Raw genomic sequence first — 24,502 nt, 5'->3', positions numbered from 1 at the left:
CGATCAAGGTAGAAGTTAAAAATTTCAGAACATTATTAATTATCAGACATTTCAGAACGATTAGAGATATATGCTGATTGATTTAGCACTCTACGCCATAAATGTACAGAAGAGCAATCAAACGATTCGGAATCACATTCTGTCAGCGTTAAAATGTTTTTTAAACTACATAAAAAGAAATTATTATCTAATTACAACATCTAATCATCTACATCTACATCTAATTGGAACAAAACATGTTGACAAACAGCACAAATGAAAATGAAAATAACACAATTTTCACCACAAACACTTGATGTTAGCATTTTGAAGAGATATGGGACGCGGGAGGATAGAACCTGGAACCTTTTGGTTAGCAGTCCAGTAACGATCCGATTTTACCAAAACAGCTGTCCGGGTAGAAGCGCTGTTACTGGCTTATATGCAATTCACCACAGTGAGACGAAGGGGGGGGACGATACGGATGTTGAGTGGTGATGTATTTAGTAGTAGTAGTTGTTGTCTTAATGGGCCTGTACCCTATTTGAGTAGCGCCAAGCATTATGGCGAGCGTGTGTGGGTGCTGATGCGCCAAGTGTGTCTGGCGACTTTTGGGTTGCTGCGTCACGTGAGTCTGACGACTTTGCTGCGCCAAGTGAGTCTGGCGACTTTAGTTGCGGGTAGATGGCGCCACAACAGCTGTATGAAGGTTGAAGGTTCAGCGTCCGAGGTCACCAATTTAGAGGTGAGGGATGCGCTAGGATTGAACCTGGGACCTTTTGGTTAGCTGTCCAGTAACGATCCGATTTTACCAAAACAGCTGTCCGGGCAGAAGCGCTGTTACTGGCTTATATGCAATTCACCACAATTTCATGAAACCTCTAATGTTCAGGAAAATGCGTGCTATTTTTCAAACAATAATAATGTCTTTAACCCATTCAGTAGGGAGTTCACACACTTTTCTTTCATATGACACCAGGAAAAAAGACACAAGGACCTAGTGACAAGAATCAAAGTAGATTGCAATAAAATTATGTGGAAATCCATCAATGGGAATTTTATGTGTTTGTTCATATGTGTGATGTGATTACAGCAATTCAAAAACGCAAAGAAAAAAACTAGATGGGTAAAATTTGGCGTATGGTTTCACACAACAAGCTAAATGCTTAAATTTTAGTATATGATGTTTATACTAAAACTGTAGATCAATATCAAGATTATCAGCGAAAAAAAACATTGTCTCAAAACGAATGATCGAGTTTCTTCATAATAAAATGAAGTCAAAGCCTGGTTTCATTGTAAATTACACTAAATTGTGGAGGAAATTGCTACGCATTATTACTTATTAATGTCAAAAAAAGTATAGCAAGATCTAATTTTAACAATCTGATTCTGAAATTATTTCCTTATCTTTTATTGTTCGTTGATACAAATGATCTAATGGAATAAAAGTAGATGAAGTAATCGTAAGAAAAACTAATAAAAACTCTAAATAAAACTTATAATCGTAGATATTTATAAAGAAATAGTAACATACAAACACAGATGTAAAGCATATAGTGTCATAGTTTTTTTTATTATTCATATAATATTCTAACTAGTTTTAACATTTTGACAAGCTCCATAATTTTTTCTCATATCCCTACCTCCCCCCGTCAGTGGCGTAGTGTTTGAGGGCAAGGGGGAGGCAATAGAAGACTGGGCGGCAACTTTATAGGCAACATTGTGGAAAAAAAGTAGTGCGATTACATATTTTAAAAATAAAAACATCATGAAAGGGTGTAAAAAAACTGTCATGGCCCGGCTTTAATTACATTTACTAAACCATTGATGACACCCGAAGAAATAAATATTATATTAGGTCCCGATCGTCTGTAACTCTTGCTTACACCACAGCATCGCTATCATTTCGGATTCCATGTGCAGGTCTAGGACAGCAGTTCAGAAAATCTGCTTACTTTAAATTAAACAGTGACCAATCCCATCCACAATTACCCTTTAACATTTCCAGAACTACCCTGTCATAGTATCTGGTCTATCAGAATTATCTTAAGTCAAGAGAATTAACTTGACGTAATCCGGATCTTCTCTGTTCTAGTTGTCTAATTGAGGGATAGGTCACGGAATAGTGAACGCATAATTCCTAAGCCTCGGATTTGGAAAATGATAAGGGTAATTAAGTGGCAATGAAACGATTTAGGAAGTGGTTTTTCTAAGAGAATTTCAACGATTGGATTGATTGTGCATGGAATATGACTTGCTTATGAGTTTGGTACAAATAAGAAGACACAGAGAGAAAGTTTACATAAAAGTCCTTAAAAAAATCAGCCCAGAGTCAAATTGGCATGGAAATGCTGCAATTAAATTCAATCACAGAGGAGACTTCATGGTCTCTTGGCGTTTATTGGAAGCTTTATGTTGTAGGATTCAATTTCTTTCATTACAATACTATCGCTTTTATCCAATTTATTAAAAAAATATTGATAATTTATTGCCATTTATCATACCAAGTCTGAGGCTTCGCCGAATGTCGTTTTTCTGGACAAAACCACGGGATAGTGCTGATTTTCGGAACCATTATATTTTGTAATCTTTCGAGACCAGTGATGTGAGTTTTAACAGAGTTCGTCCAGATTGGAGATCGCTTTTATGCAGTTTATCGAAAAATCTAGATGATAATTTACTGTGGAATTCATTTATCGAAGCAAGACTGAAGTCTCGTTGAATGTGATTTTTCCGGATAAAAACAACGGGATATTGCTTATTTGACGAACCGTCATATTTTGTAATCTTTGAAGACCAGTGATGTAAGTTTTAACAGAAGTCGGCCAGATTCTAGTTGCATAGGAAATGAGGGGTCGCAGCGTATTTTGACATATCAGTAGTTGGTTTTCTAGATAATTTAGATTTGCAGTTGAATATTTTTTAAAGTGTTTCCTTCGCACCTTTGAAATTATTTTTTATTTGATAAATTTGCTTTTTAAATGTTAAATGCTTACATAATGTGATGTCACAGTAGACTGTGTCATCATTTCATTGAAAAAAAATTTCGGAATAATTAGAGTGGGAGAGGGATTTCTTTTTTGAGAAAAAATAGGCAGCATTTACTAATGTTGGTTCGGATCTTAGATTGTATAAACCCTATTGCTGTTCCAAGATGAGATAACGTTTCTATAAATATCTACTGAAATTTATAAAAATTTATAATTTTCTAAAAAACAACACTCAGTGTAATCAGTAATTCATTTTATTGTAGGAGTTAACGTAACGTTTTATATATATATATATATATATATATATATATATATATATATATATATATATATATATATATAAAATTCTTTTAAAGATATAAAGATTTCTTTTTTCTTAGATTTAGATTTTATCAGATTCTTATCATGTCATCACCAGATTATACCTGCCTTTGGCGACCAGCTGGTTTCTCCATGATTCATGCTCGCTAAAATTTTCAGTTAAGTGTTTTATGTAGCTTGTTTTTTATGGTTTTTACAGCAAAAAGTTTTTCCATGATTCATGCTCGCTAAAATTTTCAGTTAAGTGTTTTATGTAGCTTGTTTTTTATGGTTTTTACAGCAAAACTTTTTTAAGCATAAAATATTAACAGTCATCTCACTCGTACTATTTTAGAAGCCTTACACCATTGTGTTCATTATACTATGTATTTCTGTACTCTTTTTTTTTTGGCATCTGTACAAAAATTTGAATTTAAATTTGGAACAAAAGTAATCAAACTTCAGATTTTTTTTTTTTTTTTTTTTTTGCTGAAATCAAACGTATTATTTTTTAAATCACGAGAACAGAAAATAAATCGTTCAGCACTGAAGTGTTATGCATACCATAAAATATTTTTTTAAATTTATATAATTTCTCAAAGGTATACGATTTCTGTTCAATAAAGCTAAAAATTTCCCTAAATCATCGTATAATTCAGTTTTCATGCTGTAGTTTCAAATGGATTTAAATTAAGATAAATAATAATAATTTTTTTTCAATCAATAAAATCTCAGATGGACTTGCACCACTTTCAAAATAAAGAGATTTTCAATACCGATAAGAGCTAAAACTTCTATCTTTCAAATACTAGAATCTGATTTTTTTTTTTTTTTACTATAAATTGGTTACGTATAAAAAGATCATAACAAGTTTTATCTGTAACTACCATTATCCCCATTTTTTTTTTCCAAAATAGACTTGCCCCACTTTCAAAATTAAAGGCTCAAATATAGTTCCTAAAAAATTTCAGAAGGCTAAATTTTATATATTCCATCAATCCTATGAACCATATTCTTGAAACTCTAACTTTTAAATAAATAAAACATTTCAATCTTCTACGACCAAATATGACCAGGTTATGTAAAATATCATTCATTTAGACCAATCAGCCTTGCGGAAGCTTTGTTGATGCGTGTATCTTTATCACGATGGTCAATGGAGTAGTTCTAAAATAATACTTTTTTAATAAATAATCGAAAATTTAAACAAAAATCATAGATAGTGCTCATTTTTTTTAATTTTAAGATGATGTAAAAATTATTTTCTTGCTGTAATATTTTTGGAAATTGTCGCAGAAGGTGCAAATTTCCACCTTCCAAAATATATATGTGCCAAATTAGATGATTCTAGGCCAAACGATCTAATCTGTAGAGCGCCAACTCACGCACACACATTTATATTTATGATAAATAAAGATATAGAACAGAAGATATTGTAACACGAAGAGATGAAATTAAAATTTATAAATTAATTTTAGAAACTTAATGAAAGAAATATAATTAAATCAATAAAAACACAACGTAAGAACATTTTTTTTGTATGGGGTGAAGACTGTAAAATTGGGTTGGAAAAATCAATGCACGAAATATAATTAAATCAATAAAAACACATCTTGGACACATTTTTTTTCTGATGAAGACTGTAAAATTGGGTTGGAAAAATCAATGAAAGAAATATAATTAAATCAATAAAAACACATCTTGGACACATTTTTTTTCTGATGAAGACTGTAAAATTGGGTTGGAAAAATCAATGAAAGAAATATAATTTAATCAATAAAAACACATCGTTGACACATTTTTTTTCTGATGAAGACTGTAAAATTGGGTTGGAAAAATCAATGAAAGAAATATAATTAAATCAATAAAAACACATCTTGGACACATTTTTTTTCTGATGAAGACTGTAAAATTGGGTTGGAAAAATCAATGAAAGAAATATAATTAAATCAATAAAAACACATCGTTGACACATTTTTTTGTATGTGTTGAAGACAGTAAAATTGGGTTGGAAAACCCAATGAAAGAAATGTAATTAAATCAATAAAAACACAACGTAAGAACATTTTTTTTGTATGGGGTGAAGACTGTAAAATTGGGTTGGAAAAATCAATGAACGAAATGTAATTAAATCAATAAAAACACACGGTAGGCACATTTTTTTTTGTATGGGGTGAAGACTGTAAAATTGGGTTGGAAAAATCAATGAAAGAAATATAATTAAATCAATAAAAACACATCTTGGACACATTTTTTTTCTGATGAAGACTGTAAAATTCGGTTGGAAAAATCAATGAAAGAAATATAATTAAATCAATAAAAACACATCGTTGACACATTTTTTTTTCTGATGAAGACTGTAAAATTGGGTTGGAAAAATCAATGCACGAAATATAATTAAATCAATAAAAACACATCGTAGATTCATTTTTTTTCTGATGAAGACTGTAAAATTGGGTTGGAAAAATCAGTGAAAGAAATATAATTAAATCAATAAAAACCCATCGTAGACACATTTTTTTGTATGTGTTGAAGACAGTAAAATTGGGTTGGAAAACTCAATGAAAGAAATGTAATTAAATCAATAAAAACACACGGTAGGCACATTTTTTTTGTATGGGGTGAAGACTGTAAAATTGGGTTGGAAAAATCAATGAAAGAAATATTATTAAATCAATAAAAACACAGTGTAGACACGTTTTTTGTATGAGATGAAGGCTGTAAAATTGGGTTTGAAAATTAATGAAAAAATTGTTATTAAATCAGTAAAAACACATTGAATTAAATCAATAAAAACATATCGTAGAGACATATTTTTTCTATGGGATGAAGGCTGTAAAATTGGGTTGGAAAAATCAATGATTGAAGTATAATTAAATCAATAAAAGCACATCGTAGACACATATTTTTTCTGATGAAGACTGTAAAATTGGGTTGGAAAAATCAATGAAAGAAATATTATTAAATCAATAAAAACACAGTGTAGACACGGTTTTTTTTTTTTTTTGTATGAGATGAAGGCTGTAATATTGGGTTGGAAAATTAATGAAAGAAATGTTATTAAATCAGTAAAAACACATTGAATTAAAACAATAAAAACATATCGTAGACACACTTTTTTTCTATGAGATGAAGGCTGTAAAATTGGGTTGGAAAAATTAATGGTTGAAGTATAATTAAATCAATAAAAGCACATCGTAGACACATTTTTTTTTGTGTTATAAAGACTGTAAAATTGGATTGGAAAAATGAATGAAAGAAATAATATTAAATCGATAAAAACACATCGTAGACACTTTTTTTTTTGTATGTGATGACGATTGTAAAATTGAGTTGGAAACAAGCATCTGAAAAAAGCAGCAGATCGTCCTCAAAGAAGAAGAAAAACTTTCTGCTTAGAAAAGTTTTAACAGCTGTCGTAAAGTCACTTGCTGTAAGATAACCTATCACTGTTCCTAATAAGCAGAACGCGTAAGTGGAGGGAATTCTTTTCATCCCAGTCTTCGTAAGTTCAGTGTGATATTAATTGAAGAGATAGTGATTTGTTCAGTTATAAATTCTTTAATCGAATACTATATTGTAATTTTTCTTTTTGAAACTAGTTTTATCAAAAATTTAAATGAAAGGAATTCCAAATGGCAGCCAAATCTCTAAAGAAAACAGATGGTTGTACTATCCAATGGAAAATTGAAAACATAAGTCACTACTGGTTTCAGAAGGAAAGACCAATACTGAGTCCCACTTTCATTGCAGAGGGCGCGAAATGGTCGTTGCAGTTATATCCCAAAGGATACATTGATGAAAATTGCGTAAGCTTTTTTCTTGTAAGAGAGAAAGAATGTAGCGGGCCAAATAGTGTTTCTATAAATTATCAAATTTCATTATTGCGTAAAGATGGTTCACTCTTGAATATTATATGTGAATGGACGAACTGTTTCCGTAAAGGCAAATCGATTATGGCAGGAAGCAACATAAGAGAAGCAATTTTCGTCACTGAAAGAGAAGCATTTGTTCCTGAAGACACTTTGACAGTACAGTGCGTGATTTGGAAGCAAAGCAGAACACCTGTTAAAACCAGACATTTATCTGCCCGAACAGTTTTCAAAGTAAATCGGAGATCTTTCTGTTGGAAAATCGACGAATTCAGTACCCTGAAGCCTGGAGTAAGAACCAGGATCAAGGACGATTTCATTGATTTTGATCTCGTTTTAAATGAAGGACTTGACTTTGGAAAAAAGCTGGTCATGGATGGCGTTTTACTTGATAAGAGCGTAAAATATTTTTCTTTTAAGACTTGCATCATAGACTCGGAAGGTAAAAAGACAGATAGCGAAACCCATGAATATTTTGAATCCGATTTGAAAAGAGGAATATCATCAACTCTGCTCTTCGTTGATAAATTGCTGGAAGACAAACACCGAAATTTGCCAAATGATGTTCTATCTCTCGAATGTGAATACGTCTCTTCGAATGGGACTGTCTTATATGAAGTCTGTGGCTGCGGAATAATTTCTCCAAAAACAACGAATGTGACTATCGAAAAAGGAAACGAACATCGTGTAGGGAAAGAGAAAAATGAATACCCACCAGCTCTGGTGATTGACATGAAATCCATGTATAAAGATGGGATTTTCAGCGACATGGAGCTTCGTACTTCAACGCAATCCTTTCCAGTTCACAAGAATATTTTGAGTGTCAGATCCCCAGTGTTCAGGAGAATGTTCAGCAATGACATGAAGGAGGTGAACATTGGATGCGTCGATATCACCGATTTGGAGGATGATACTGTGCGCCGAATGATTCAGTATATTTATACAGACTCTCTGGAAGATTTGCAGTTGGAAAATGCAATCAAATTGTACGTGGCTGCGGATAAGTATGAGATTCTGTCGCTAAGAAGCAGGTGTTCGTCTTTCTTGAGAGACAATTTGTGTCTAAACAAAGCTTGTGACATTTTAGTTGTCGCTGATTTATACCACGATGAAGACCTGAAAACCGCTGTCCAAGACTATATGCTGAAATATGACGAAGTTTTTTGCTCGCAGGAATGGAATCTTATCATGGATACTAATCTTAAATTGGCTGCAGAAACGATGTATCGGAAATTTCTGCCTGGCTAAGATTCAGCACTGCTTGTGTAAGTGATTAGCGTTTTCATTTATTCGTATTAAAAATATGCAATCTTGAAAATGCAGTTAATTTCATTTAAGTATATAATTATAGTATCTTTTCCCTGGAAAATTTTTGTGATATGAATGTAGTAATGATATTGCTTACTTTAAGAAAACTTCATAAAATTTTTAATTTTAATTAGTATTTTTTTGGTTTTATATGTTTTTGTAATTCCTAATATAAAAATAAATCGTTTCAAAAAAAATTTATTTCTTTTTATAATAACGCACAGCGAAATTATTACTTCTAGTTATTTTTATAAAAATACTGAAACGATTGACTGCGAATGATTTTGGTGTTTAAAGAATGTATAATTCTTGTATTTGTATTAGTAGATTACATTTACTATGGAAAGAAGTAAATTTAGTCATAACAAATTTTGAAGAAATTATTTGATTATTTATGTATTTTTATTAATTCTTGTATTTGTAATCGTAATTTACATTTACTATAATAAGAAACAAATTTCATCATAACAAATTTTGAAGAGATTTTTTGATTAATTATTTATCTTATTAAATAATTCTTTATAAAGGAATTCAAGCAATTTTGCTTGTTTCTATGCTCAATTAATTATAGGCGTTTGTGAGATAATTAAGACAGTGAAAAGATTGTATATTGTCAATACAAATAATTGTGCCATGCATACACTCCTTAAAAAGAAATATTGGAGAATCGGGTATATGGAAGCTTATAGTACCAAGCTTTAAATTTTTTTTAAATAACTTATCAAATGCGTAATCTGTTTTCTTAATTTCTACTTATTTGTTAATTTGAATAATAAAATTTCAGTAATTCGATTTTTGTATCTGATATGTCAATTTGAAAGTGATAATTCGAATTCTTTAAAAAGGCTTAGAAAAGACGTAAATTTTGAGCTGTAAATGTTTTCACAATCATTACAGCTAAATTTATTGAGGTACATTTGTAGCAAATATAGGGTTATCAATATTAATAAGTTTTAATACACAAATAATAAGAAAATATTATGAACTATCATGGATGTATTTTCCCATTGAGAATCATCCTAAAATAGTACGCTTATACAAAGAATAAAACATTTTAAATGTACATAATTCAATTATATCTATAAATAAAAATTTTACATGATAATAAAATATATAATATTGTATTACAACCAGTGTGTAATAGTGAAGGAATTATTAATAAAGATTAAACATGCATGCATGCTTAATTTTTATTTAATTACCGGATTGCATGCATATATATATTTATATGTATGTATCTGCACGAGATAACTTAAAAATACTTTGATCTAGACAGATGAAATTTAGTACACAGACTTAAAGGCTTAAATCTGTGAATTTCTATTGAATTTTAAACAAAGTCCATTTAGAGGAAATTCATTAAAATCTGTCAGTCCGGCTATCTGAGTACATGTGAGCACGATAATTAGAAAATTTAGAGCTAGATAGATAAAATTTGACGCTTTTTATAGCACTTGCCATGGACAAACCCGCTGTTACGAAGACATCAATTTAAGCCGATAGGATGCGTCTCTTGTTTTTTCAGTGGCGCCATCTAGGGCCAAGTGTACGACTTGGTTTCTATACACGTCACTACTCTTTTTATGGTGCGGACTTCATTCATGAATTTCATTCGCTCAACCACAGATCGTAACTTAGACCTGAATCAGAGAACGATCACCCCTGATCCACTACCCCTAATGTTATTACTCTCGACATGGAGGACTTTGTGACTACGACAGATTCATACGCACGCCAGCCACCACACAAGCGGAGAGTCTTCGGCCAGCGGGGTTCGAACTCGCAACAAAGGGACGCGAATACAAGACCCTACCAACCAAGCTATCCCGGCCCTTAAAATTTAATAACAGTTTTAGCATCTAAAATATAGTTCCGTATCTTGTTTGGACCCAAATCCATCAAACATTTGACCATTTACCTGCCTGTAGTTTTGCATGTATGTAAGCGCTATAATTCAACAATGTAATAATTTAGTTAAATGAAATTTTGTCCAGAGTTTTAACATCTAAATTGTGATTGATTTCTTGGCATATTTTAAATCAAATCTGCCAAAGGATGGATTGTCAATCGGTTTTCGTCTTCTCATATATTTAAACACGATTATTCAAATCTGCAGTGACTTAAATAAACTTTGTCATATCATCTTGTGATAAAAGTGATACGACAGCGCTAACGTGCGTGGCACAAAAATCGCTCTTATCAGTTATTCCCGAATGGCAGCAGTTAAATGTAAATATAACATTGCGCAAATTTGATTCTGCTTCATTGCATATTTTTGCAGTTGCAATGAATTTAGCACTTCGCTCAGTTAATTAATGGAATTGCAAAATTTAATTAGAAATACTCTGGAGAGTGTTCGACCAATCACCAAAAAGTCCAATCAATCGGAAAAAAAGAAGACATAAAGGGCTAAAACCGAAACCTAAATCAAGACAGAAATAGACACAACCGTCGCCAAACGGGTAATCTTTATGAATTACCTATGGACATAGATGTTCATCCCATCTGAAACAATTATTTTATTAAACTGTATTATCATAGACTCTAAAAATTATCTTATTAATAATATAAATTTCATTTCCGAACATTTTTCCTCTACATTTTAATAATATTTTTAATACAATTTGATTTAATATTTTTAATTGTTATTATAGAATAAAAACCCATTCATTAAAACATTCAATTTCGTGTTCTTGCAAAAAAAAAAAAAAAAAAAAAAAAAAAAAAACTTGAAATTTTCCTTTTGTTTTTATTTCACAGTATATATGCATCTTTTAATCTGCAGGAAAATCAGTCGATTGAATTCAAGTTTTGCAGTCGTAACAAATATGGTGATTTTTTTAAAAATATGTACATGCATTCTATATGTATCATTTAACAGCCTAAAACGTCGGTATTAGGATGAACAAACTTGTCGCCAAAGGCGGCTTGTAATACAGAAAAAAAAAGAGAGTGGAAGGTTCCGTATCTACATATAAATGCAAATATAGATCTTAATGATCATAAATCTTTTGTCCAAACCAAATAAGGAATAGAGTTGACGAATTTCATCCATAACATTATAAAAAGAATACTTAATAGTATTCTTTGTCTAGGAGAACATTAAACATAATTAAAATTTATGTTTTTATCTATATTGGTTTCAAAACAAGTAATATGAAAATTTTTTAATTCAATTCCTACTTAGGTCAACAAAGAAAAAAATTATTTTAGTTACTTTTTATTAAATAATTATCAAAAAAATTATTGATTTTTGCAAGAACTGAACTCGCATTCTTCATTTTCACGTAAAAAATACTTAAATTCTTGCATTTTACCGATTGAGCTAATGCCTGTTCATTTCAATTTTTATTACAAACTACTAAAACTCTATTTAAAGTATTAAAAATTAATTACATTTAATTAATGAATTAATATTTGAAAAAATTGTATTAACATCAGAGGTCATCCACTACAAGTTTTAAAAAATGTATTTGAACTTGAGTGGATGAATGAAAAGTATTTTATGAACGATTGAAAATTTGAACAAGATATATAAATAAATACAATACATAGGGGAATGTGAACTAATAGTAGGAATTGAAAAAAAAAATAGGATGTAACGAGTTTTTTGAATTTCTCCATTAAATATAAACAAATTAAAGTGACAAATGTGGTTTCTGTATAAATTGTTACACAATCATATTTAATCGAAATTATTACTACTCAACTTTTTTAAAAAAAATCGCTTTTTATTGAAATTAAAGTAATCTGCGAATTTTTATCTTCGGGATTTCTGAGCAAAATATATGAAGATCGCAGTTTTCAATTTTATCTACGAAAATACTGTGAATAATTTATGAGAAAGGGAGCATATAGCTAAATTCTTACAGCGCCAAATTTTTTGTATCAGTATTAAAACTAGATTCACTATGATTTATCATTTAAAAAGCAATGGTAGGTAGTTCTCGACCGAACAAGGAAGAGTCAAAATAAAAACTATACCAACGAAGGAAATAAATACAAATTAAATGAAAAGGTATGGAGTGAGATATAACGGCGTCGTTGAAAGTTTAACGGGCACGCTGGGTTCTTTTAAAAACAAAACATAAATAAAGCAGCGGAGAGTTAGCACAAAGGAAGAAAATTTGTATCAGTTTGATAAAGAAATTCGTCATGAGATCACATGCTTGAAAGTAGCCAATCATTGATCACAGTCGGTAGAAGGCGTTTAGCTGAAGGGAATTCCCCTTTCATGTTCTATCTTTTCGGAGCTTGAAATTCGTCGGTAAAAAGTAATGGAATCTCGCTCAACTTAGGTATTAATTCTTTCTCCGAATATTTGAATTTAATTTTTTTTATAACTCTAATTTTGTTGGCAGTTTATATGAAAGGAATTTTAAATGGCAGCCAAAAGTGATGAAGAAACAAACGGGTGCGTTTTCCTGTGGAAAATTGAAAACATAAGTCACTGGTGGCTGAAAAAAGTAATTCCAATTATTAGTCCCGCTTTCATTTCTGATGCAATCGATGGAACGAAATGGGCATTGAGGCTGTATCCTAACTATGATAACATCCATTTGTATCTTCATAGAGAAGAGGATTGTTGTGGGCCATATATTGTTGATGTAAAATATCAACTCAGAATTCTATCTAAAGATGATTCATCCGTAAATGTTTTGTCTGAATCGAGTGAACGTTTCCAGAAAGACTATTCTTTTTGCTCTATAATAGCATTACGAGAAACTGTTTTCGTCGCTAAAAGAGAAGCATTTATTTCTGAAGATTCTTTGACGATTCAGTGTATGATTTGGAAAAAAAGTAAGATACCTGTTAAACCTAATCATTTATCTGCCCGAACTGTTTTCAAAGTAAATCGGAGATCTTTCTCTTGGAAAATCGCCGAATTCAGCACTCTAAAACCTGGAGTAAAAACTAAGTTCAAGGACGATTTCATTGATTTTGATCTCGTTTTCAAAGAAGGACTTGAATGTGGAAAAACGCTGAACATAGATGGCGTTTTACTTGATAAGAGCGTAAAATATTTTTCATTTAGGACTTGCATCATAGACTCGGAAGGTAAAAAGACAGATAGCGGAACCCATGAATATTTTGAATCCGATTTGAAAAGAGGAATATCATCAACTCTGCTCTTCGTTGATAAATTGCTGGAAGACAAACACCGAAATTTGCCAAATGATGTTCTATCTCTCGAATGTGAATACGTCTCTTCGAATGGGACTGTCTTATATGAAGTCTGTGGCTGCGGAATAATTTCTCCAAAAACAACGAATGTGACTATCGAAAAAGGAAACGAACATCGTGTAGGGAAAGAGAAAAATGAACACCCACCTGCTCTGGTGATTGACATGAAATCCATGTATAAAGATGGGATTTTCAGCGACATGGTGCTTCGTACTTCAACGCAATCCTTTCCAGTTCACAAGAGTATTTTGAGTGCCAGATCCCCAGTGTTCAGAAGAATGTTCAGCAGTGACATGAAGGAGAAAAACAGTAGACACGTCGATATAACCGATATAGATGATGACACAGTGCACAGAATGCTACTATATATGTACACGGATTCATTGGAGAATTTTCTATATGAAAGCGCATCGAAGTTGTATACTGCTGCAGATAAATATGAGATCCTGTCTCTAAGAAATAGGTGTTCTTCTTTTTTGAAAGACAGTTTATGTCTAAAGAAAGCCTGTGACATTTTAGTTCTCGCAGATCTGCACCACGACGACGATTTAAAAATTGCTGTGCAGGATTATATACTGAAATATGATAAAGAAGTCTTTGGCTCAAAGGAATGGAAACATATCATGGATACTAATCCTGTATTAGCCGCGGATACAATGTATCGAAAGTACTTTCCCGGCTAAAATTTAGATGATTCGCTGCTTGTGTAAGTGATTTGTATATTTAATTTTCCCTCTTAACGATGTATTTCATTGTTTATTATACAGATTTAGTATTGTGTTTATGAAAACGAAATCTTGAAAATAATGTTTACTAGATATACATTATTCTCTTTTTCTTAAAAATTGTTTTGTGTTGAAATGCTTATTTTAAATATATTTGATAAGAATTTGATTTTAATTTGTATTCTTCTAGGAGATTCATTTATTTTAATAACTTTATGATGATAACGAGATTCTTTAAACCAATAATGCATTAATTATTACTGTAATATATTTTGTTAGATGTATAATGGATGTATGTTTGGAATATTTTTTATGTATCTATTCTCATTTCTAGATGCTAATGTGATGGTATGGTTTTAGAACAGTTGTCAAATTGTGTATTATTATACGTGAATTCATGCATACACGTCAAATAAAATTATAATATGTCGTTAATATTACATAGAAGTAACAACTAATTATTTTATGCTTTTTTGAGTTTGTATTAAAAAAATCTGATTCTTTCATTATGCTATTGTTTTTTTTCCCCATATTTTTATTATAGTTAATCCTTTCCTGATTATGACTTGAAATTTCCCATTCAATTTGAAAGGAAGCAATCATGTAAATGTAATGCATTTGATATTTGATTGAAACTAATGTAATATAAACAATAAATCCTGCATTTAAGTTACTTATTTTCTAATTCTCATTTTGTCTTAATATTCCTCTGTGAATTAGTAATTTCGGAATTTTAATTAGTTCGCTATATATCATTCCCATAATTTAAACCTTTTAATTTGTAAAAATGAATCCCATATTGCAGATCATCCGTTAATTCAAGGGGATTAATCCTAGTTTAGTCCGTCCCTGAGTTTGTCGCCAATATGATAACCCAAAAGAAAGAAAGCGGAATTATTTTCCTAGTAATCCTAATATTGATTTGTTTACAATGTTTTTTTTTCTCGCTTGTTGAGTTAAACATTTACTACAACTATCTCGTAGAAATGAAAATTAAAAAGAATCGATAAATAAACATCTATTAAAGAATTGAATTAAATTACGTTTTATAATCGAAAGTGTTATTACTGCTAATAAAACTTTTGTTATTTTTAAAGTGAATTATGAATAGATAGTATTTAACCATTTGCTATTCTTCTCGAATTATTTTATTCTAATTAGAATCGTCCGTTTACTAATTTTATCAGAACAGAAACTAAAAACACCCCTTCGAGCTTTTTAAATCGTTTTTCTTTATTTCATAGTTTTTCATCTTAACATTTTAATAGAATTCTTTGCGATTTATTGTTCTTTTTCGTAAATTTCCCTTGATTATTTGATGTTGTGCGTGTTCCGATATCTGATTATTAGGATAATCAGAAATATTATGATCACATACAGTATGAGGAATATTTTTGTGAATTCGATGTCTACGAAATATGTATGGCTCCGACTTAACAATGTCTGCATCACTAAATTTTTTTTTTTTTTTTTTTTTTTTGTCTAAATCATTCTGTGCTCAAATGAAGAATTAGTTGAACCGAGTAAGTGGTGCATTTATTCCTTCAAATATCTTCTTAAGAAAAGCACCAGTCTCTAGTAGAAACAAACTCTCTTAATAAATGTTGATTATAATAAGGCAATTTCTCTTCTTTTTAGAATGTTGCAAATCTTGTTGGCATTGCAGTAAAAGTAAATTTTTTTCACTCGTATCGGAGTACTAATAAATTATCATAATTTACTTGCATATTATTAAACTAACGCATTTACTTTGAATGGATTGACCTACATTGATTAAAAGATAATTATGCCCACTTATAATTGTAGAATATGGATTTGTGAGCAGCAATTTTTTAATTATTGCATCATTAATATATATGAATTTGTTTTATATGAATTTTTTGTTTATTGAGGAACGCAAAACAGTTGGAGACATTTTATGCTGAAATATGAAAAAAAGAGTCATGAGGTTTTGCAATTTAATTTAACCAGAAACAAATAAACTTTTAATGATTGAAGTTCCTAAATAATAAAATTCAGTTAAGAATGCTGCATGGAAAATCACAATATGATGGCAACTTGAAGTCACCTTATTTAATTTGATGCAATTTCCCTGCTGTTTTGTTTCCCACTCATGCAGACAATTTTTCATGGCATATTAACCTTTACCTCATAATTGGATGGCACATCGTATTTGAGACACTCTGTTTCAATCCTTGTAAAAGCACAAGAAAATACTTAAGTTATTGTGACGTTTACAAGTGGTTTTGGCATTTTAAATTACCTAGAATATAATAAATAAAATATTTATTGAATTACATATTTGTAATTTTGAATAATGAAAAATCAGTAATTCAGTACTCGTATCTGGTACATCAATTTAAGCGACAGAGTTAATATCTGGAACATATATGATATTAAGTTTAAAGCAGCGTTCACAGGAGGCCAACTATTGCGCCCAATAGGATGCCACGCCTACCTTAAGAACATTACGTGACCTCAACGGGACAATGGTAAATGTTGTCGGGACAACTATTTGCTATTGTCCCATTGTGGTCACATGATCTTGGAGTAGGCGTGACGTTTTATTGCGCGTATTGTTGTCCTCGTTTTAATCCTTCTTTAGCTGTAACCATTTTCGCCTGAAATTATTGGGCTGTGTTTGTTCTAAATCGAGGGTTAACAATCATTTTAAAATTTTTACTTCATAAATGGTAACAAATATATGAACCATTTTCCAATTGAGAATCAATTAATTTTAAAGATAGTAAAACTTTTTATTTATTTATGTAATTCAGTTATACCAGTAAATAAAATTTTACATGACAAAAAAAAATATAAATATTATATTTTGAAAATTGAGAAATAGTGAGTGAATTAATATAAAAGATTAACGTGTCAAGTGAATCTGTTTGATTCTTACCAATTTCCGATATCATAGGCCTTCGTTAATTTCAAGCGTTTGTAAAATTTATTTTCAAAATCTCTTGTATATTTAATTTTAAATAATATGTGTTGTTTGAAAATCTCGTTTTGCCGAGATATAACATGTTGAGAAGCAATAAAATTTTCACTACTTGGTCAGAAATATATTCAACTCTTCTTATCAATAAAAAATTATGTGGTTATGTTTTTACACATTCATGTAATTTTTATCATCTGAAATTTTTAAAAAAAAATACAATTAAAAAAACTTATTTTATGGCAGAACTGGAATATTATCTTGCATCATATCCGAAATATAGAATGCATTTCTTATTCAACGTTTCTTTTTCAAATTTTCAGGATAATAAGAACAAAATATGTTAAGTCTTGTGGAATGCATTTCTTCATCTTCAATTTAAAAGGAAGCAACAAAAAAACTTATCCTCTACAACAACTGGAATATTATCTTGCACTATATCTGTCCAATATATAGAATGAATTTCTAATTTCTCTTTTTCAAATTTTCAGTACGATAAAAACAAAACATGTTAATAAGTCTTGTGGAATGTATTTCTTCATCTTCAATTTAAAAAGAAGCAACAAAAAAACTTATCCTCTACAACAACCGGAATATTATCTTGCATCATATCTGTCCTATACAGCATAATATGAATTTCTTATTCAACTTTCCTTTTTCAAGATTTTAAGACGTATTAACAAAACATGTGTTGATAAGGGTTGTCTAATGTATTTCTTCATCTTCACTAAGTTGCTTTGTTAGAAATAGATTATTTTTCTGAACAATTCTTCTAAAGTTGTAAATGCTACAATTTTCTTGGTGATCACGAGATAATTGTTATCAGTATTAATCTCAAGGCAGTAATCAGCACACTGCCATATGCTGACTATGTGGCCAGGCGAACAAACGGTGTGTGTGTGACCAAATAAATATATAAATATTAAAAGCGTTGCAGTTTTGCTTATATTCTGAATGTTTATTTATTTTTTTTGCACAAAAATTGTAACACCAAAAGTAATATACTGTAAGACTAGTTGTATATGAATTACAGACTGCACTCTGTTCTAAACTTCGTAGGGTGCGTAACGTTATTAGAAGTCCTTAAAAACTGCTTATTTTTACTGGTCATTATATAAGGCCATTAAAAGTACCTACTTTGTCTAATTCCTTTTTGAAGGATGAAAAATTGCATTTCACCACCCTATCGAACCATGTTGCCCCATTACATGACTCTATTTTCCTTGTATCGTCTTATCTGTTATCTGAGTTTAACCGCTTAACTGTCTTGCCCGTATGCCATATGTTCATCGATTTATCGAATTTTGAAAGTTGTAAGCAAAAAAATAAACCATTCGTAATGTTGTGGAGGTCTTTGATGGCTCCACAATTGAGATTGAGAACTAAATATTGCGGTATAACTAATTAAAATAAACTAAGGAAATGCGGTGTAGCTATAAGGACGAAAACGATGCTTCTATAAAATGCGGTTTATTTCTATGAGAAGGGGCATGGAGTCACCCCGCTACCAACAGTAAGCATCGCGTTCCGAGTTCTTAACAGTTCTGGCGGGTCATAACCCCGCGCAGTTACAAAAAAGGAGCAACCCTAGAATGGGCGCTTGCCAACTTGGCGCGTTGGTAGCAAAGTACTGAACATGCCGCCCCCGTTGAAATATACATTTCAATACTTACATAAATTACATTTTTTGTAAAAACAATTGAGACAATTAATGCAGTAAATATATGAAAATAACAAAATGACATTAATAATTCTTAAGAAATACAAATAGTTGCACTAGCACTGAAAAGAAAATACAAATAAAGATAAATAACAATGAATATTGCAGTTTTTAGATATAATATTCGGTACAAATATTAAAGAGAATCTTACAGATTTCAAGGTACACATTTAGAAATGGATTATGTAAGGTGAAATTAGACTTCCAATGGCAAAAGTGCAATTTTAGAAATGGATCGTTTATATATACCAGAATGAGTTTTAACATTTACTACTCTTACTACATTGTCTTTACCATAGAATACATTTACAATTCTACCTAAAATCCATTTAAAACATGGAAGATTTTCTTCTTTGAGCAAAACCATGTCACCAATTTTTAAATTTTGGTTCTTAATTATCCATTTATGTCTTTGTTGCAAAGTACTTAAATAATTATTTTGCCATCTTTTCCATATGACTTGTACCATTTTTGAGGTTCTTTGCCATAAATTCAATCTATTACTTTCCGGGTTTGTTAAATTTGGTTCAACAATGGATGTGATTGGCCGACCAATGAGAAAATGTCCAGGTGTCAGAATTTCCAGATCGCCCATGTCACTAGACAAAGGAGTAATAGGACGGGAATTCAAAATTCCTTCTATCTGATGCAGAATAGTAAAAAATTCCTCATATGTTAACTTTGAAACTCCAACAACACGTTTTAGATGGTATTTGAAGGATTTGACACCTGCCTCCCATAAGCCACCAAAGTTAGGTGCTCTGGGTGGAAGAAATTTCCATTGAATGCCCTCTTCAGATAAAAAATTTGATAAATATTCATCATGTTTAGTTACCATAAGAGCTAATCTCTTTAATTCAGAATTACCACTTACAAAATTCTTACCATTATCACTAAAAATAAATTGCGATTTACCTCGTCTTGAAAAGAACCTTTTGAGGCATGCAATGAATGCTTCAGAAGTTAGATCAGAAACAATATCTAAGGGAATACATTTAGTAACCATACAGATAAATATACAAACATAAATTTTATGATATAAACCTTTCCTTTGACCTTTATACTTTATGAAAAACGGTCCACAGAAGTCGATACCTGTACAGTTAAAAGGAGAATTTACATTCACACGTTCTTTTGGCAAATTGCTCATAATTTGTTCATTAGTCAAAGGTTTTGCTTTGAAACAGGTAATACAACTGTGGACAATTTTTCTACAAACATTCCTTCCATTTAAGGGCCAGAATTCTCTACGAACACAATACAGTAAATTTTGTGGTCCAATATGCAAATTTTTCAAATGAAAATACATAACAATAATTTTTGTTAAATTACTTTTGTCAGGTAAGATAACTGGATGTCTCTGGTCAAAATTTACACTGCTGTGTTGAATACGACCTCCTACTCTCAAAATTCCATCTTCATCAAGAAAAGGATTTAGATTTTTAATCTTACCTGTGGGTTGTTTTCCATGAAGAAGTAAATTTATATCACTCTGAAATGCAATTTCTTGCACAGATTTTACCAAGAATGATTTACCCCTTTGTAATTCTACTGTAGAAAGAGGTCCATACAACCTATTCTTAGGATTTCTTAAATTGTTACAAAACCTAAAAAGAAAACTTACAATACGAATTAATTTAGAATATTTGTTAGTAACACATAAAAGTAAATCTAAAAATGTAGCATCCACACTTAAAGTTAGAGTCTTAGTAGTCTCTCCTTTCAGTTCATGAAAATATTCGTCATCAGTAGGAATGTTACTTTCATCACTAAGTTCAACAGTAACTTGTTGAAGAAACTGTGGACCATTCCACCACAAATGATTGTTCATAAGTTGATGAGGAGTCATACCACGTGAAATAATATCAGCAGGATTTTCACAAGTTTTTACATGATGCCAGGAAAATTCTTTCGTCAGCTCTTGGATGCGGGAAATTCTATTTGACACAAACACTTTAAGTAGATGCAATGAAGTATTAATCCAGGCCAGCACTATAGTCGAATCTGAGTAGAGGCAAATTTTATCTATTTTCAGGTTAAGAGATGACACAGTTTTAGAAGCGAGCTTAGCAAGAAGCTCAGCAGCACATAGCTCAAGACGGGGTATTGTCATCACCTTAATTGGAGCAACTTTAGATTTGCTGCATAGTAGAGAAACTTTCACATGATTCAATATAGTAACACAACGAAGATAGATGACTGCACCATAAGCATCTTTCGATGCGTCAGCAAAACCATGTAGTTCAACTTCCTTGATGGAGTCAGTTAGAATGCAACGAGGAATTTGCATCTTTGTAATATCCCCTAAACAATATCTGAATATTTCCCATTCGTGCTTTTCCTGATGTGGTAACACTTGATCCCATTCAATTTTGTGTAGCCACAATCTCTGGAGGAAGATCTTTGCCTTTACTGTCACTGGTCCTAGAAGACCAAGTGGGTCAAAAAGTTTAGCTATATCAGCCAAAACAGTTCGCTTTGTGGGAATGCTAGTTGATGGAGTTGCATTGAAACCAAAGCAGTCTTCTTTTGGGTTCCATTTCAAGCCAAGTGTTTTAATTGTATTTTTATCAGAATCACCAAACTGATAACCTTGATCTTCAGATGGAACAGATTCTAAAAGCATTTCATTGTTTGCACACCATTTGTGCAAATCCATGCCACCAGCTTTTAGAAAAGAAATCAATTCTTGCTGTAATTTTATTGCAGTAGAAACGTCATCTGCACCAGAGAGAACATCATCAACATAAAAATCTTTTAAGGTTACAGCAGATGCTAAAGGAAATTTGTGTTGCTCATCTATTGCTAATTGGTTTAGCACTCTCGTAGCTAAGTAGGGAGCAGATTTGGTGCCGTATGTAACTGTAAGAAGCTTATAAAATGAAGGTTCCTCAGAACTCCTAGTTTTCCAAAGAATGCATTGAAAATTACACTGCTCAGGATTAACCCAAATCTGTCTGTACATTTTCTTGACATCAGCAGTAAATGCAACCTTGTGCTTTCGGAATCTCAATAAGATTGAAAACAAGTCATCTTGAACAACACCTCCTTTTAGCAAACAGTTATTCAGAGATACACCTGAAGTAGATGCAGCAGAGGCATCGAAAACTACGCGTAACTTTGTTGTACTACTATCAGCCTTGTAAACGCCGTGATGAGGCATGACATATTTTACATTCTCAATACTATCTAATTTTTGCATATGACCCAATTGCTCATATTCTTTCATGAAATTACAATAAAGATTAGAAAAATTCGGATCATTATTTAATCGCTTCCAGAGACTATCTAATCTTTGTTTTGCAGTTTGAATGGAATTGCCTAATTGCATATTCTTCTTAAGAGGAAGGTTAACAATATATTTACCTTGCTCATCCCTACGATAAGTTTGCATGAAATTTTCTTCGCATTCTAATTCTTCTTTGTTTTTAGATGTAGGTGTATCTAAAATATTTTCAACTTCCCAAAATTTCTTTAACAAATTATCTAAGTTATCTATTTGAGAGATTAAACCACAATGATGTGATTCCTGTTTACCTTGAATTGTTCCACTTAATATATGTCCAAATACAGTTTCTTGCAAAATTAAGGAATTATTTATATCAAATCTATTTTCTTTTAAGATACTTAAGAATATTTCTGCCCCTATTAATATATCCACTTTTTTGGGGGAAAAGAATTCCGGATCTGCTAATTGGACGTAAGGCGGAATTTCTATTCCTTCTAAATCAATATATGTGGATGGCATTAAATCTGTGATTTTCGGAATGGCCAAGAAATCTAGTGTTGCAGTAAAAGAACCATCCGAGTTCAAAATAGTGGAGGTACTTTTTCTTTTCACATTAAGAGTAGTATCGGAAATCCCTGATATTGGAACATTTATTTTTTCTTTCTTTAAACCAAGTGCATTGGCGAAATCAGATGTCATCAAATTACACATGCTTCCAGAATCTAATAAAGCCCTACCCTTTCTGACAGTTCCGAAACTATCCAAAACATAAACAACAGCCGTAGCTAGAATGACTCTTTTCTTCTGCGTAACGAAACAGGAAGTCAGGGGGGAAGGGTTGCACGACGAACAGGGGTCAGCAACTGAGGGAGTCTGCCTTGAATTTATTGAGGATGAGTCATCGCTTACTGTAGACACCTGCATCCGGTGTAATAGAGTATGATGCTTTGCTTTGCAAGTGAAACAAGTGTGTTTCGATTTACATTGAGCGATTTTGTGAGATCCGAAACAATTTAAACATAAATGTTTTTCTCGAACAGTTTCATATCGCTTTTGCGGGGAGAATTGCAAAAACTGATCGCATTTATGCAATGGATGATCAGCGTTTCTACACAGTATACAATACTTGGGATTATTCGATGGCTTAACAAATAGAGTTCGTGCTTTATTTTTCTGTTCACTAACATCCGAATATTTAGATTTGTATGGAATATTGTGCCCAATGGCATTTAAAACTTGATATCTTCTTTCTAAAAATTCTATGAAATCATCAAAATCAGGAACTTCCTTGTTTACTAAGGAAAGTTCAAACTGCTTTCGAGATTCGCGGTCTAATTTTTGCAAAATTATATTTATTAAAATAGCATCTGACAATTCATTACGTTCATATTTTAAAACATTTAATGCTCTTAAATTTTTAAGAATACAATCTATTAAATTGCGTAAGTCTTTCGCGGATTCATGAACAATTTTTTCTTGATTAATTATATTTTTGATATGGGTGTCTACAATTACACGTTTATTTTCGAATCTTTCTACTAAAGCTTTCAGAAGGGAATCATATGTATCTTCAGACGTTTCTATCAATTTTGCATCGTTTCTCAAACATGAACGTAAATAGTAGCACTTTTGGTTTTCAGTTAAATTGGGATTATCATTTATTAAATTTAGGAATTGTTGCTTAAAGGAATTCCATTCTTCTATTTTACCGTTAAACAATGGAAGAGGTATTTCCGGTAATCTAATTGAAGTAACTTTATCTATGGACTCTTTAATAATAGCACCATTTGTAGAATTAGAAACAGAAGTAGATTTGAGATCATGTAAAATGGATTTGAGGCTTACCTCTATTTTCAAAATTTCATCCTCGAGTTCGGATAGATTGGATTCCACTTGATCAAAGTCATTGTCCGACACAGTCCTATAATATTCGTTTCTCAGTTCTTCAAATCTTGTACTTGTTCTCGAAAGAATATCCAGTTGGGTAATCACTGTCGATTCAGTTAAATGTTCTCCTTTTTCAATGAATGTTCGCAGTTTTGTCAACTGTCCTCTAATACTCCCCTTTCTTCTATTCAAGACAACTAAATCACTTGCCATAACTAATTTGAATGGATATCAAATAGAAATCCAGTGCGCTCCGGCTCGACGGACCAAAAATGTTGTGGAGGTCTTTGATGGCTCCACAATTGAGATTGAGAACTAAATATTGCGGTGTAACTAATTAAAATAAACTAAGGAAATGCGGTGT

The 24,502-nt window shown here is 31.4% G+C and overlaps 2 protein-coding genes across 2 annotated transcripts; one reads left to right on the top strand and one right to left on the bottom strand.

The window, feature by feature from the left end:
- The first annotated feature begins 7,228 nt into the window (after positions 1-7,228).
- Positions 7,229-8,392, top strand: LOC129971892 (speckle-type POZ protein B-like). The gene has a single exon (XM_056085869.1). The coding sequence runs from the start codon at positions 7,229-7,231 to the stop codon at positions 8,390-8,392; it is 1,164 nt and encodes a 387-aa protein (XP_055941844.1).
- A 10,686-nt stretch (positions 8,393-19,078) lies between these two features.
- LOC129971891 (uncharacterized) lies at positions 19,079-24,351 on the bottom strand. The gene is made up of 4 exons (XM_056085868.1): positions 23,961-24,351; positions 20,475-23,582; positions 19,303-20,003; positions 19,079-19,084 (listed from the first exon to the last, which is right to left on the bottom strand). Exons 1-4 carry the CDS (start codon positions 24,349-24,351, stop codon positions 19,079-19,081), a joined length of 4,206 nt encoding a protein of 1,401 aa, XP_055941843.1.
- Positions 24,352-24,502: the final 151 nt, after the last annotated feature.

Source organism: Argiope bruennichi, chromosome 6, assembly GCF_947563725.1.
Source record: "Argiope bruennichi chromosome 6, qqArgBrue1.1, whole genome shotgun sequence".
NCBI classification, from domain to species: domain Eukaryota; kingdom Metazoa; phylum Arthropoda; class Arachnida; order Araneae; family Araneidae; genus Argiope; species Argiope bruennichi.
Note: the sequence above shows the minus strand (reverse complement) of the source record. Positions and strands in the feature narration are given on the sequence as shown.